Source organism: Merops nubicus, unplaced genomic scaffold, assembly GCF_000691845.1.
Source record: "Merops nubicus isolate BGI_N331 unplaced genomic scaffold, ASM69184v1 scaffold23617, whole genome shotgun sequence".
Taxonomy (NCBI): domain Eukaryota; kingdom Metazoa; phylum Chordata; class Aves; order Coraciiformes; family Meropidae; genus Merops; species Merops nubicus.
The window spans coordinates 30818-45948 of NW_008618678.1; the positions used below are offsets into that span (position 1 = coordinate 30818).

Genomic DNA, 15131 nt, shown 5'->3' on the forward strand with positions numbered 1-15131 from the left:
CCAAGCTTGTGGCTGAGGGTGACAGCCACACAGAGCCTGTGCCCAGCCCAAAGCCAAGGAGCTTATTTCAATGAAGGCCACTTGATTGGCTTTAATGTTGATGCTTAAGAAAGGGAAAGTGGCTATTGGCCACAGTTGAGTGGGAGTAGAGTTATAAACTTAATACCAGCTGCCTCTGTTTCAGGTTTTAGCAGGTAATTAAATAATTAGGAATCAGATTAACATAGGAAGGTTGGTCTTGTGGTTAATACCTTGGTCAGATGTGGAGGAATTAAGGAATTGATTCTTCCTTTTGCCACTGTTGGTTTGAAGTGAGTCATTCATCTCTGCTCTGCTAAAATGGGAAGTAATTCTCCTGTTTGGTCTTGTTCAAGGGTTTTACAAGCTGCTGGGTGCAGGCTTTTGGGGCAGCCCCTGGTCTGGTTTTGGTTATTTGGGGTTTGCCTCTTTGTCTACTGGGTATGTTGACACCTTCCTCTGGTGCAGCAGGGACTGAGCTGCTGGTCTCTTTGGGGAGCCCTGTGCATCTCGAGTGAATGAATGATCCTGTGTGTGATGCTGCATAGTAATCTTATTCATAAAATGTCAAGTTTAAAAAGAAAAAAAAAGAGCTTTCATAAAGCAACAGCTAATTCAGTTCTCAGATGAAGGCCAAGCCCAGTAAAGCTTGCAAGAAATAGCCCATAAGGCCTGATTTTGGTCAGCCATGTCTCTGCCTTTCTGTGTGTGATGCCATCGTAGCTTCTAACAGGAGGCTCCTGAGTGTAGATGTGGCTGAAAAATCAAGGAGAAATAAATAAACCAATTAGCTGGGCAGGAATCAGAGCTGCATCTTCCTGAAAAGAGCTGGAGACTTTCACGCTGTGCAGGTCCCACTCAGACTGATGCTCTTGGTGATGAAGTGCAACATGAGTGGTCTGTAGGGTTTCAGCTGGCTCCTCACCTCCTCTTTCATTTCCAGAAGCAATCTGCACATCTGTGAACAGAGGTTATTTCCTCTCCTGCTGGTTACCTGTGTGGTTCACAGTTTTTGTGCAATAGCCAGACTGTTACTCTGCTTCAATATCTCACTTTGACCTAATCCATCATAGTTATGGAGGTACAGAGCATCTTCCTTCAAAACAAAGATGAATTGCATGTTGTGTTAGGAGGCTCACAGCAGCAGAGGGAGGCAGGCAGATGCTTGAATCATCCTTTACAAATGAGAAGTCTGCACAGGGCACTGATGATGGGTAGAGGTTGCTCAGAGGGCTCTGAGCAGGGGCTGGAGCACTGAACCTGCTCTCAGCTCATGGCTGGTTGCTTCTGGAGGAGATCCAGCTCCCCTGAATGCTCATCACCTTGCTCTAACTGCTGCAGGAGCTTTTGGCAAGCAGTTGCCATATGGCTTGCAAGTGGAGTCATTCTGTTAATGTATAGAGCTGGTGAAATCATGTCATGCATCCACCCTGTCAAAGCACTGCCCAGTTTTAGCTGCAGGCTCGTGACAATGAGCAGTAGTTACCTTGCCCAGCTCCATATGCTCTTTCCTACGAGAGGACCAGGGCTGGCTCTGGAGCTGGGGCTCCCTTGCCAAAGGAGATGATGTTCACACAGTTTTTGCCCTGAGAGCAGCCAAGCTTTCAGACAACAGGTTCTTCTGCAGACCTCTGCTCCTGCAAACACCTTGGCCCCACTCTGGCTGCTCCCCGTGGGGTGGTTTGTGTGCAGTGCTGTGAGCGAGGCTCAAATCCCCAGCATAGGGACCAGGCTGATGTCAGGAGTCTGGAATTCACCTCCCCTCCCCCTTTGCCTTTGCCTTTTCCCCCCCTCTCCTCCCTAAATAAATGTTGGAGGCAGCTTTGGAGTTGGCTGATTCGAATCTCTTGGAGCACAGGGAGGGAACTGGAAGCGGAGCTGGAGTTTTATTGTAATTCTAGTGGCTGAAATGCAGCTTGCTGTATGTGTGCAGATATTTCTGTGTGAAATAAAACACGGTTAAAGGCAGTGGGAAGATCCAAGTGGCAGAGCCAGCTCAGACAAATGTGTGTCATCCATATACTGTCTACCAAGAATGAGAGATGAGGAAACATTACAGCTGCAGGCTGCTCAGGCCAGACTCTCAGCTGGTTTATTATCTGCAGCCTTGCCTTAGACTTGCCATATGTTTGTAATCTTTCATTGAGGGCCCAGCTTCTCAGGGTTGTGGAAACTTTTTAAAACTGCCTAACAATGTACAGAAATTTTCCATGCAAATATTAGGCTGATCTTCTTGGTAACCAAAACTTTTTGTGCTGTAAATGATCCCTTCATGCTGTTTCTTTCCCTTGCTGGGTGCTTGTGCTCAGTGCTGATGTGGATGCTGTAGCCTTTCCCCAGGGATGCAGCCAGCTGCATGTGGCACATCCCTTGAGAATATTCTCCCTCTTTCCTCTCTGATCCCAACATGAGGCTATTTAGTTTTTCTTTTCCCTTGTAAAGGTTTTTTTGCCCTTTCTTTTCCTGCTCTTTGGGGAGATGTGTCCTTTTGTTCTGCAGGAGCAGCAGTGCCATGCATCTTCCTGAATGCAGTCAGGCTGCTTGTGATCATTCTAAGAGCTGGTAATAAGCTTTGTGCCCTTGGCCATGCAGCATGGCAAGATACCCTAAGATCCTGAGGGAGGCTGGGACAGAAAGCCTTGGGGAGTTAGCCTTGGGTATCATTGCAAACATCAGGCTATCTAATATGTGTCTGTCCTTGAGAATCTGAATAAAATCCCTCTTTGGGGAAAATAATGGATCAAGAATCCAGCTGTGATATATTGTCCAGGCAAGGCTGAATAAAACTGTCAGGCAGAGATTTGCTTTGAGCACTGCTAGGGCTTTGCTGAGTTTGGGTCATATTTCTGACAGCATTTTGCTTCAAGAATCGAGTCAAAATTAAAAATAATTTCTTGTAAGCATTTAAAGTCAGATCTGGTTATTCCATTTCTGGAGGCACCATCTCTCCTGACACGAGGAAGACTGGATTAGGAAGTTAATGAGATGTATCACTTGCATTACTTAATCGATGTTCTAGAGACCTGAACATCTGGAGGTGAACCAGCCCTGACTTTGCTGGCGTGGGGAGCACTGGATGTCAGATAAGCTCTTTTCATTAACTAGTCTAATGTCTGCAACAGTGAGAGTCTCTGGATTTGAGCCTAATGAGATGTGGCTGAGGAGGGCTGCTGAGGAAAGGAGCCTTTTGCTTCGTGCCATTAGTCCAAATGCCCATGGAGATTTTTCCTCTTGTGGAGCACTTCTGCTGGCTGTCCAGCCAACAACCAGTGCTTATATGCACTGGTGCTTGTGCAGAGATCCCAGTGTCATGGAGGGGACTGGCAGAAAGGGGGGAATTATGTGATGGGACTTGCCTGGGCTTGGGCTGAGTTAGAGGTGGTGCTTGGCTGCCTGTGGTGGGGTTGTGCTGCATCCCTGCCCTGTGTCCCCTTGCTCAGATGCTGTGCACGAGCCCTACGAGGGGCTGGGCAGGTCTGCAGGCAGCACCACCAGCCCTGTGCTGGGATGCTGCTCTGCCACAGCTTGTCTGGGTACCCCAAGGCACGGCTGTGAGTTTGTTATCCCATCTAGTGTGAATTCCCAGGCAGTTGTTTGGCTGGTGTGTGTCAAATCCTTCAGGTATTTGCCTCAAAATAATGATTTGGATCAGCTAACTTAAGGAAAAAAAGGATGGAGAAGTTTGTATCAGCGTGACGGTGACTTTTTGATTTAAAGCCTTTCTCTCAGATCATGAATTTCCTGTCTAATGCTTAATCTTCAGGGTGTACTTGAATGATGGAGGTTGGGTGAAGACATCCAGGAAACATAACGACTGTAGCTAATAAGACAGTCTATTCTCCCTTCTGCCCTAGTGCAGACAGCTGACTGACTGTTCCTCTCTGCATTGAGTTGGTGTCTTTGACCAGCTTGGGTGCTGGCATTAACATTGTATTTACAAATGTATTGAAAAAAGGTATTTCATCTGTTTTTAAAGTTGTGATGGTTGATGTCTGTGATGCAGGCTAGTACCCAAGCCTTCTAATGCTTCTTTTCTCCTTTTCTTTTCCCAGCTGAACCTGCAGACCTCTTGAAGGTATTAGATTTTCATAATTTACCTGATGGTATAACAAAAACAACAGGGTTTTGCACAAGCAGAAGATCTTCAAAAGAAGCAGACGTTGCTTACAGAGTAACGAAAGATGCTCAGCTCAGTGCACCCACAAAGCAGCTGTATCCTGGTGAGTCCACAGCTTTTTGTTGCATGGAAACATCTGATCCTTTCCCCAGGTCCTGCAGGCATGTAGTAGGGCACTGTGCAATCCCTTCCTTTTCCAAGTGTGCTCCTGTGCCCTCTTGGCAGGGAGCAATTCTGCTGCTTCAAGGGGCTGCAATCATTCCACCATCAAATAGCACTGCAGTAAGTTCTTCTTTTATCATGGGGTTTGCACGTGGTGATGGGTTTCACTGCAGAAGATGTGGCCAACACCTACATCTGTTCCTTCCTATATTAGAAAGTTTCTGCTGTCTCATTATCACACAGTGACATCCAGCAGGGAGAGAGGCTTGGAGGATGCAGAGGAACACAGACTGTGTCTTGCTCTGCCTCTGTGCAGTGCCAAGCACAGTAGGGTCTTACTCTGTGGCTGTGGTGTGTCTCATAACACAAATAATCAACATATAAAAATAATAGACTTGCCCCACAAGAACAGATGGCCCAAGAAAAGTTGTTTGAAGGAATCTGACATTCATTAGAGGAAGCTTCTAAAATGCAGGAGTTCACAAAGCCCTTGAAGAGCGTGTGGCTTGCTGACCATTTTATTGGTCAGCATAATTTTTCAGGCCAAGGGACAATCACTGCTGTAAAATGTGCTTGTAAAAAGACTGGACATGTTATGGACCCAAGCCACTCACTGGCTCAGTATTGGACACGTAATCACCATCAGAAGTCTTCCTTCAAAGCTGGACAGGAGAACTGCTCTGTCCCCATGCTACAGGGAGGAGTGCAGGGATGCTGGGAGTACCTGTGGTAGGACTTCCTTGGTTTGGTGAGTCAAGTGCCTCTCTGAGGAAGGTTTAGCAGTGAGGTGGGAAGGTGCTGCTTGTAACTTGGCTGGGAAGCAGTAGATGGCTTAAGCAAAGCAGACACAGGCTCTCCTTTGGTGTTGGAGAGAATTGATGGTACAAAATGCATTAGCTCGGAGGTGATGTTGTGTGCCACCACCAGTGCTTTTCCATTAACCTGCTCCATCTCCCAGACCCAGCCTGCCAGTGGCCTGAGCGAGGACTCCAAGGCTGGACTGCTGATGTGTCCCATCCTCCAGTCCTCTCTTTCCTTCATTGTATGTGTTACTGCTGTTATTTTCAGGCTCCATTATTAGCCTGCAGTGGCAAACAGGTGAATCACATGGTGAGCGTGAGCACCTTGTCCTGCCTCTGAACTGAGAACCTGCCATGAAGGTGGGAGCAGCTGTGCCTGGGCTGTGAGCTGGTAGCCCCTCATTGCAAATCCCTTCTCCTCCTTAGCAAAAGAAGTGCAGAACTTCCATTATTTGTCTTCCTGGCTGCTCAGGGCAGGACAGTCCATTCTGACTGCAGCTAACATCCTCATGTGCCCAACTGCACCTCTGTACCAGGTTGTGTCTTCATCTCCTTGCTTGAAGGAAGTGGTTCCAGTTTGGAATGTACAACTGCAGTGGATTTGAGAACTTCCCAGTCGTTGCAGCCACTATGAAATCTTGCCTGATCACCTTTGTGTTGTGGAAACCAGCAAATAGTGGTGACCCCAAGATATGAAAACAAGGATGAAGTATTCTGGCTAATTAACGTAGCAAGGAGACTGGATAACACCCCTTATGATGAGGGTTAGGATGAGAAGACAGCAAGCAGAATGAGGCCATGGTCACAGGAGAGACCTCAGCACTGTAGGAGATTTTTTGCCTTTGGTTCCACCTTACTACTTGTATGTGCTCACTGCATTCTTGATTTGCATCTACTGTCTTCCTTGGGTGAGAAGACCTGGATGGTGTTTCCTTGGTGTTGTCATCAAGCCCTTTTTCAATCATTTCATCATCTGGACAACCATGAGGGGATTGATGCAGCTCTAACCCTATCTGGAGACTTCCAAAGTTGTTGAAGATTCTCTGCTGCATACTGAGGACATAAGAAGGGAAGAGCAAAGTGAAGAACCCCCAGTGTTTTCCATCAGCTCAACAGATGTTTACTCAGTACATCTCCATAACTAGACGTGACTTCAGCTCACACCACCAAAGGAATGAGAGAGGAGATAAAGATAACAGAGTAATTGCAGTGCAATGTGCCCAGGGAAATGTGGTTGGAAGGATTTCACGTGCAGGGGTGGGTGGGTTGCAGCATAACTTTCCCTCTCTGCTATAGAGCACCCCAGGCAAATGTACACTGCACATAATATTTTGTGCTAATTACAAGTCGGTGCTTTTCTAAGATGGTAATTTTATGGGCTTTGCATTCTGCTTCCACAGCCAGCAAAGCAAGAGATGAGAGATATATATAAAAATATACATCACAAAAGCCTGTCTGTTATTTTTTTTTTCCAAGCCCACAAGAGGGAGAGAATCTGCTGAGATGCTCTTTGTCCTTGCTCCCTAAATAAGTTCTGTTATCCAGCAAAATCTCTTCAAGCAGAGGCAAGAAAGGCAAAGTTTTTAGTGGCAGTTAGTAAAGTGTCATTTGCATTTTTCTAGCAAACTCAATATTCTTCACACTGCTTGTGGGTGTCTGCATATATATATATATATACATACACACACATAAGAGCTCAAAAAGCGCTGTTATAGGTTTAACAGTCATCTCTCAGGAAAGAAACCATTGCAAAATTGAGTCTTCTCAGATGAAGGAGAAATCCAGAAGTTGGTGACAGTATTGAAGAGCTGTTTTCCTTTGAAAAGTGGCTCTGGGAATGACACCATCTCTTAGAGCAGCTTTGCTTTGTGTTTATGTCAGGAAACAGACTGGCTCAGATTTTGTTGATTTTGGTGTTTTTTTTTCCTTGCTATTAAGCAGCTGAAGCTTTCCTGTCCTTCCCAGATCAGCAGCAGGGCCCTTTATTTTAGCATGTTGGGATATGGGAGGATCTGGCTTAGGAAGAAGGTCTCAATTCTCTGTTTTGAAGACCATGAGGTTGTACAAAAGCCTTTAATCCTTGGTCGTGGTGCTCAGGAGAGAAGAAACTCAGGCTGAGCCTGCTTTGCCTCCTGGGGCATGCCACAGATGCAGCCTGCACAAGTGAAGCCAAAGGCATCAACGTGCTGTGTGAGGAGCTGTGTGGGGTGGAGGGCTCTGTGCCCACCCTGGACCTTCTCAGCTCTTTCCATGGGATCTTAACCCTTCAATCCCTTGTCAGAGGCTGAACGTGGTGAATTGGAGAGGGTTTGGCCATGGGGCAGAAGAGTGATGCTGAGCTGAGGTCAGCATTGGTGCAGGGCCTTGAAGTGAAGAGATGGATGCACAACACCTCTCAGCATGAGCTCATTGGAAGAAGTGAATCAAATAGAAGGGCTTGATCCCAAACCCTTTGTTGGAGGAGTGTCTCCATTGTCTTTAAGGGGATGTGGGTCAATTTCTATGTGCTTCATATATTTATTGTGATGTATTTATTAGTATTGATGGCTGCATGGATGTGTTTTCATACATCATTCAATAGCCAGGGTCGTTTCTAGCTGTGACAGTGAAGGCATTGTTGTTTTGCCAGGACAGCAGAGCAGTCACAGAGTAATGTCAGCTATAATTCATCCATTATGATTATTTGGGTTGAGAAACTTGCATCACTATGGAGACATTTTAATAATAATGAAAAAAAAAAAATTAAAAGCAGCTTTTTAATGAGTTGGCAGCTTGTCCAAGTTGAAAGGTACTGTATTGTGGATTCATAATGGAATTTTGGACATGAACTATTTTACATAAAAGGCCCAAAACTGTAGCCTGTAATTGGAACCAGGAAGACGTATGGTCTTGATTCAGCTCTAAAGGATGATTTGTATACAGCAGGAGGGAGATAAAGCTCAGGGCTTCCTCTGGGAGGCACAATAATCAGATGCCTGCATTTGCCAAAATATCTGGGTCTGTGTCCTTGGGGGAAATGGGGCTATAATCCTAGCATTTAATTACTGACTGCGAGTCCTCTCTTCAGAGTGCTGCTTTATGCTTCTTTCTAAATGTTATTTAATTAAGGTGAGGGCTATTAAATGGTGCAAACAGTGTGTGTCTCTGTAGGTATCCTCAGATCTCCCCCCCACAGTGTCCTCTGTTTGCACAAACTGTTTGGAGCAGAGCTAGGGGGTGATGCAGCCCAGCCTGCTCATGCCTCCTGCCTCCTTCACTGCCCAGCAGTGTTTAGATGCATTTAAAACACTGGTTGGTTAAGAAAAGTTCAAGCAGCTCCCAGACAGAAGAGGAGAGGGGTGAGCTCATGGCCTCTTCATTTTTGAACTCGTGAGCTTTGCTGTGGTTGGAAGAATTCCCCACTCCCATGTCCCTGGTCTCCTCCCTGGGTCCAAAGCCTTTATGCAGCCCTGGGATACCATCTAAGAACAGCCTAAAGGGGTAAAGGAAAACTATTTGAAGCTTATAGGCACTGAGCTGGGGCTTTTTTGTGGTTGATGTGGCTTCACATCTGCAGTTGAAGCCCAAGTCATTGTGTGGTTCCATTCCCTGTGTGCCCCTGGCTGGCACACACACAGAGGGTCCCAGCACACATGGCAGTGCCCATGGCCTGGCTGCCCCACTTCCCTCTGCCCCCCATGCTGGAAGATTTCTCAAGCAAATGCCCAGAGGTACAATGCAACTCTTGTTTTTGAAAGCCTGGACCTTTAAAGGAAAGATGCCCCTCAAGTTTCACACTGCTGAAGTGCAGCCTGTGAGGAGGTTATGCCCTGTAGGTACTCTCTGTTTCAATAAATCCCAGCTCAAATAATTAAGAAAGCTCCTTTAATGATGCTTCTGATGTCTTTAAGATGTCCTGTTAGGGATGTGTTCAGGCTTTTCAGTGTGGGCTCATCTTTCCAGTCTGAATGGCAGAGAAAACCCAAATGTGGGAGTTGTCCTGCACAGGGTGTGACTTGATGCCCATATTGATGGAAATATTGACCCTTCCCCTCTGCAGAGCATTGCCTCTGTCCTGCCTCTACCTAATCCACACTTTGATCCTTCAAACCTTGCAAAAATACAGCCAGGAATCAACTGAGATGAGGGAGTTGCTCTCCTGAGTGGAGAGAAAGCCAGGAAATTCTTTAGATAGTTTTTAATATGCAGATAAATTAGCATCTCCTCCTGATTGCCAGGTTTATTTCTGTTTTCAGATTTTTTTTTTGTCTGCACCAGCCCTGAAAGCCAAAGCCACAGAATGCTCTATTCTAGTCTGGAATAGCCAAAACCTTATGCAACTTCCCTACTCCCTTAAATAAAACCCTTCAATACTGTGTGTGCCAAACGGGCACAGGATGCTTGATTTCCTCTGTCCCTCTGACATCTTAGGTTAATTTGGGAACCCCAGGGAAGGGCTAGGTGCAAATAATATAGATTTAAAGCTTTTCAAGCCTTTTTTTCCCCAGCACTACGGCCTCATCCCAGAACAGTAGACTCCTTGCTATGCTTTGCTGTCAAGTTGAAGTGTGGGGTGGCTTTCAGCTCTGGGACAGATTGCAGTAAGGGCTGGAAAAAGGCTTTCTGATCATACAGGAATGATCCTCAGAGATGCTCAGTCTGTGCCTGGGTTTTTAATGTGCCATTAGGGCAGGTGGGTGTTGAGGGGACATTTCTCTCCACTGGTTTGGCTGGTACAACCTACTTTGGGTTGCAGTCCATCCAAACCTCATATCACAACAGGCTTTGGGGGAAGCCAGATCTCCACCTGGCAACTAAGATGCTGCCCTATATAAATTTTTAGGGTTGCTGATGTGCACACATCTGGAGGGATGAACCAGAGGTCTCCCCATGGGTTGTTAGACAACAGGACTGTTTCTGTAGGGATTAATTTTCAAGGAAACCTGACTAACCTCTTTGCTTTTCCACTCCAGCTTCCCCATTCCCAGAGGACTTCTCCATTCTAACCACTGTAAAAGCGAAGAAAGGAGGTCAGTCCTTCTTGATCTCAATTTACAATGAGCAAGGGATCCAGCAAATTGGTGTGGAGATGGGTAGATCTCCTGTATTCCTGTATGAAGACCATACAGGAAAGCCAGGCCCAGAAGACTATCCTCTCTTTAGAGGCATTAACCTAGCAGATGGCAAGTAAGTGAAATTTTGTGCACAAAGGCAAACGTTGTTTATAGCAATAGCAGCATGTTGAACGTTGTGTAAATAGGAGCCATGTCTATATAAATGTATATAAACACCTTTGACTACAGCCAAATGCCCCATTCTTGGACTTTGCCCTTGGGTGAATAATATAGAATATAGAAAAAGTGTGAATCACACACCACTCACTGCAAATTGTCCAATGCTTGAGAGGAACACAGTTGACATGTGCTGCAAAGGGCCTTAAGAAATCAGTTTGTCTCACACAAGCCACGCTGAGTCTCTTGCAGGAGGGTGGAAAAGGGGGATAGCCAGGGAGTTACAAGTGTGGGGTTTTTCCCTGCCTCTGGTTGAAGCCAGAACTGGCACAATCCTGTTTGTTTTGGAGAGATGAGAAGCGAGGGGCATCATCTGTCAGCACAGCTTTTCTCTTTCCAATGAAATCTTTAGGTGCCCGAGGATGATTTTCATGTGTCTGTAGATAATGGCTGGCAGGAAGGTTTGCAGAACATCAGTTTAGGAAAGCTTCATTGTTCTATAGTCATTAGCTTGTTCTTGTAAGCCCAAGGCTCTGTTTAACACATTTGTGGGCTGTGTTCTTCTAGGTGGCACAGAGTAGCTCTCAGTGTGCAAAAGAAAAACGTCACCTTGATTTTGGACTGTAAAAAGAAGATAACCAAGTTCTTGGACAGAAGTGACCATCCCATCATCGATGTCAATGGCATTATTGTGTTTGGAACAAGGATATTGGATGAGGAAGTCTTTGAGGTAAGTCGTGGAAATAAACAGCCCTGGAGATGTTCCATGGAGATGATGAGCTGAGTTCTGGTTGACATGGTATTTGCAGCTCAGTTTTGAAACTTGGGTTGGATTTTTGCATCCTAGAACACAACAAAGTATGGTTTTTAAAGTTGTTTTTTTTATCTAGATAAATACTTTCTGTGGTACTGATGAAAACAGTGGGCCAGATGACATGTGGAATGAGGTCCTCTGATTCTGTGGTTTCAAATCCTTGCTGGGGTTCTAGGTTAGCCCCTGCACTGGCATTTTGTAGGTCTGTAGCTGTTGTGCTCTTGGCTTGTTTAGCATGGGAAGGGCTCACAGGATTTTCATTCATCTCTGTGTTGTGATTTAGAAGGAAGTTGCAGGGCCAGTTCTGAAGATGAAGGCTGAGGAAAGCAGCTCCCTTGCAGGTTTACTCTGAGGCTGTAAGAATTTGTTCTTTTCCCATGTGCTGGCCACTGATTCTTGGTTTCTTCCACCATGACATAGTGGGACTCTCCTTGACAGCTTGTTTGGCAGCTCTGTCATCTCCCACACAGTGACTGCTTTTAAAAAAGCAAACCAAGATTGTGATGGGTGGAATGTTCCCATGAGCTCCTCTGATTTAAGCAGAGAGACAGAAGATTATTTATAGGCAAGGTGCATATGCTAGAAGTTCTCCCCATAGTTCAGCAGCTAGTTTAATATATGCATTTCACCAGCAATCTCAACTTCTGTGGTCTGCTGCACTGCTGAGGCTTTCATGGGTAGGAGAATCTTGTCCCTGGTCTTTCTTGCAAGCTTGAATTGCTTTCCTGAAATCAGCACCAGTGCAATGGAGTGTAAGCTCAGACCTATTGATCTGTCTCCTTTTATTGCATTTCTGTATCTCAGGGGCCTCCCCAGCCCAGCCAAGGGATGGGAATATCTCCTATTTGTGCATAATTAGAGCTGTAGAGAAGCCAGCTCTTGTCTGCATTTTGCTGTCACTTAGAAGGAAAGTTCCAGTCTGTTTAACATGACCAACATCTGGGAGCTGGGCTGCTGTAAACAGAACAGGAATGCAGGGACTGAAGGTTGCTGCCAAAATTGATGGTTGTGGAGCTAGAGCTGAATCTTTAAATTCTATTAATTAATAGATATTCCCCGGGAAGTTTAACGACTAAAATGGAAAGTAAAAGCTGGGCTTAATGGGGCACTGAGGTGTCTTTTGCAGGTGTTGGATATTCACCCCAAATTTCAGCAGTCAGCCTGGGTGCTGTATGGGTTACGTGAAGTGGTGAGCTTCCCTGGGGAGCCACTGGACCCAGGGATCTAGTAGATCTATTAAAGAACTTGGTGTTGCATCCAAACTGGGTCAGAAACCTGCATTCTTTAGACTACTTCATTTTGCAAAATAATAGTTTCCATAACTACTCCCAAAGCTCAAGGTGTTCCCAGGTGGCTTATGTGGATTTTGGGCTGCTGATCCCTGAGGATCCCCCTTGGGGGGGGATAAGATGCAGCCACAAGATCATTTCAGGCACTTAATGAGAACTGGACAATTAGCAAGTACTTTTTTCCCCCTTTGATAACTTCTGTGCTGATAGACAGCATGTATATAAAAACTGTCTAGTTCTAGAATTTGTCCTTTTTTCTTTTGCCATCCTCATCAGACAGAGGGGTTTCAGTGTGTCCATCCTCCCCCCACCCACTGAGACACCAGCAGCTTTAAACTGAGTGTAATGAATAGGTTTCATGAAGGCAATGGGCTATAACCCAATTTCCTTCATATCTCAGCAACTTCATTTCCTTTGCTCCCTCCTTTCTTCTTTCTGCAAGCCTAAGCAGAAACCGTGGAAGTGAAAAATTGTGGCTCAGAACAATGGGAAATGGGTGTAAACTGGGAAAGTTTTGTATTCCTGGAAAGCTGATAAATTCTGGATAGAATACAGACTGATGAGATGAAGCTGCTGCTGTCCTGTAGGCAACTGCTCCACAAACCTCAGCTAACGAGATGTTCCCCAGTGCTTTGTGCATGCGTGGAGCTGCCTCTTATATGTTTGTTGGTTTTGCTGGGAATTAGAATAACCCAGTTAGCTGGGAGTGGGATGGAAAGCAGCACTGGGGAGGGTTGAGATGGGCTGTGCCTCGGCATGAATCAGCGAGAGCTGTACGTAGAGGGAATTCACATCCTCCTTGTCAGGTCTGCAATCAAATAAAACCCCAAAGACTTCTTGTTTTGCTTGGAAAGTTGGAATTCTTGAAGCTCCAAGACCTAGCTGGGGGTCGCATGCAGAGACCAGCTCTGCTGTATTTGTCCAGCGAGTGCCCAGATGGGCAGAAAAAAAACCCAGCCTGGCAGGAAAGGTTTAAAGGAGGTTTCAAAATATTTCTCTAGCCCAACATTCTTCCAGTGGAAAAACGACTTCCTCTCATTAAAATTCAATTAGCTGGGAGGCTGTGTGGATCCCTCTGTACGGCTGGGGGCTGCTGGGAGGGTTTGAAAAGGGGCCAAGCCTGGAGCCTCGGTTTCTACAAGTTGGGTTTTGTGCTGAGCTGTTGTTCAAAACAGAAGTTTACAAATGTCAGGACAGGCTCTCGCGCCGGGGTTGGGAAGTGGCAGCTGGCTTCAAGCTGTGCCTGGGAGGATGCTGATGTGAGACAGCAAAGGCTCTTCTGCAGGGAGAGGGGGAAAGAGAAGAGAAACAGCCCCCGGAGCAGGATAAACCCTTCCTCCCTGCTTGCAGGCTGTAGCAAGTGGTGTTCCTGTGGCTACCCTTCCAGCAGGGCTGGAAGGAAGTCAGAAGACATGTGAATTTATGTCTTTTTTAGAGGGATTAACTGTCTCTTTTGATGTCCTTTTTTTTTAGTTAAACATGCATTAAAACCCAAGTCCTAGCACAGTCTAATGGGTAGGCGTAGGAACAGGATGAAGTTTGGGGAAGCCCCTTACCCCAAAAAAACAAACCATCCCCTGCCCAAAACCCAGGGAGGCTTTTCAAAACATCCTGGTGATGGGATGGCCCCACTCCTGCCTCCTTCCTGCAGTGATGGACCACAGGAGCTGCACCAAACCATCTTCTGCCCAAAACCCAGGGAGGCTTTCCAAAACATCCTGGTGATAGGATGGCCCCACTCCTGCCTCGTCCCTGCAGTGATGGACCACAGGAGCTGCCTGTTCAGTGCCCACCAGCTACTGTGGGAGTCACCTTCTTGTGCAGGATCCCCCCAGTTCCCGTGTGGGTGGGTAAGAAGAAGCTGGAAGTGTGAGCCCCTCTGTTGGCAGCAGTGTGTTGATCCCAGGGCTGACCCACCAGCCTTTGTGCTGGTCCTTGGTTAGCCTGTGCTGGTGTAAGAGCTGAGAAGAAGTTGAGTGCTTGTCAGGCTTTGCTCACTTGAGGGGTGGCTTGGCTGTTAAACACAAACTTCTGTTGCATATTGTACCCATCAGACTTTGACTGGGGGCTATTTGGGTGCTTTGTGGGCTTTTGTTTGAGGTTGTCCTTAGAAGATGCTCATGCCAAGGAATCTCTGCTCCATGCACAACTTATTGCTGGGTTCAGGGGACAGCACCTATGTCCCTGGGGTTTGCTCAGGGCAAGCAATCTGGCTGGCATGTGGTGTCTCTCCCACCTCCAACCAAAGCCTGGCAAGGCTTTGCCATATTTAGGACGTGCAGCTCACCTAACCCACCTCCCCACGATGTCCCAGGACCACACAGATGTCACCTCCCCATGAGCTGGCTCTTCCAGCCTGCCGTTTGCCATGGTGGTCTGGTGGAAAAACAGTTCAGCCAGCTCTGGTCTGAAGAAGTTGTTCTGGTTTAGCAGATGTGGGTTGAAACAAAGTTCAGATCCTGGCTGTAGTAAGGTTGTTGGTGCAGTGTTTCAGTCCCAGAAGTGGCTGCATTACAGCAGTGAGCAGAGAAACCCCATAACCCACAGCTGGAGGACCATGCAAAGTGCTGCACAGTGACTGGGGCAGGTAAATGTTGCTGTCTCTGGGCTGGGTTAGGTGACCTTGATCCCTTTGCAGTGGTGTTGTGAAGCATCCCCTGTAATCCCAGGGGAAGGAGGTTGGTTTCTGCAGCAGTGTGTGTGGCCCAGCCCTGTTTTACT

The 15131-nt window shown here is 46.5% G+C and overlaps 1 protein-coding gene across 1 annotated transcript; it reads left to right on the forward strand.

The window, feature by feature from the left end:
• Positions 1-4070: 4070 nt before the first annotated feature.
• On the forward strand, positions 4071-11037 carry LOC103776050 (collagen alpha-1(V) chain-like; the record flags this gene model as incomplete). The annotated part of the gene is made up of 3 exons (XM_008943538.1): positions 4071-4238; positions 10050-10263; positions 10875-11037. Coding segments are annotated over 3 exons (545 nt in total), but the record flags the coding sequence as incomplete, so codon positions are not given.
• Positions 11038-15131: the final 4094 nt, after the last annotated feature.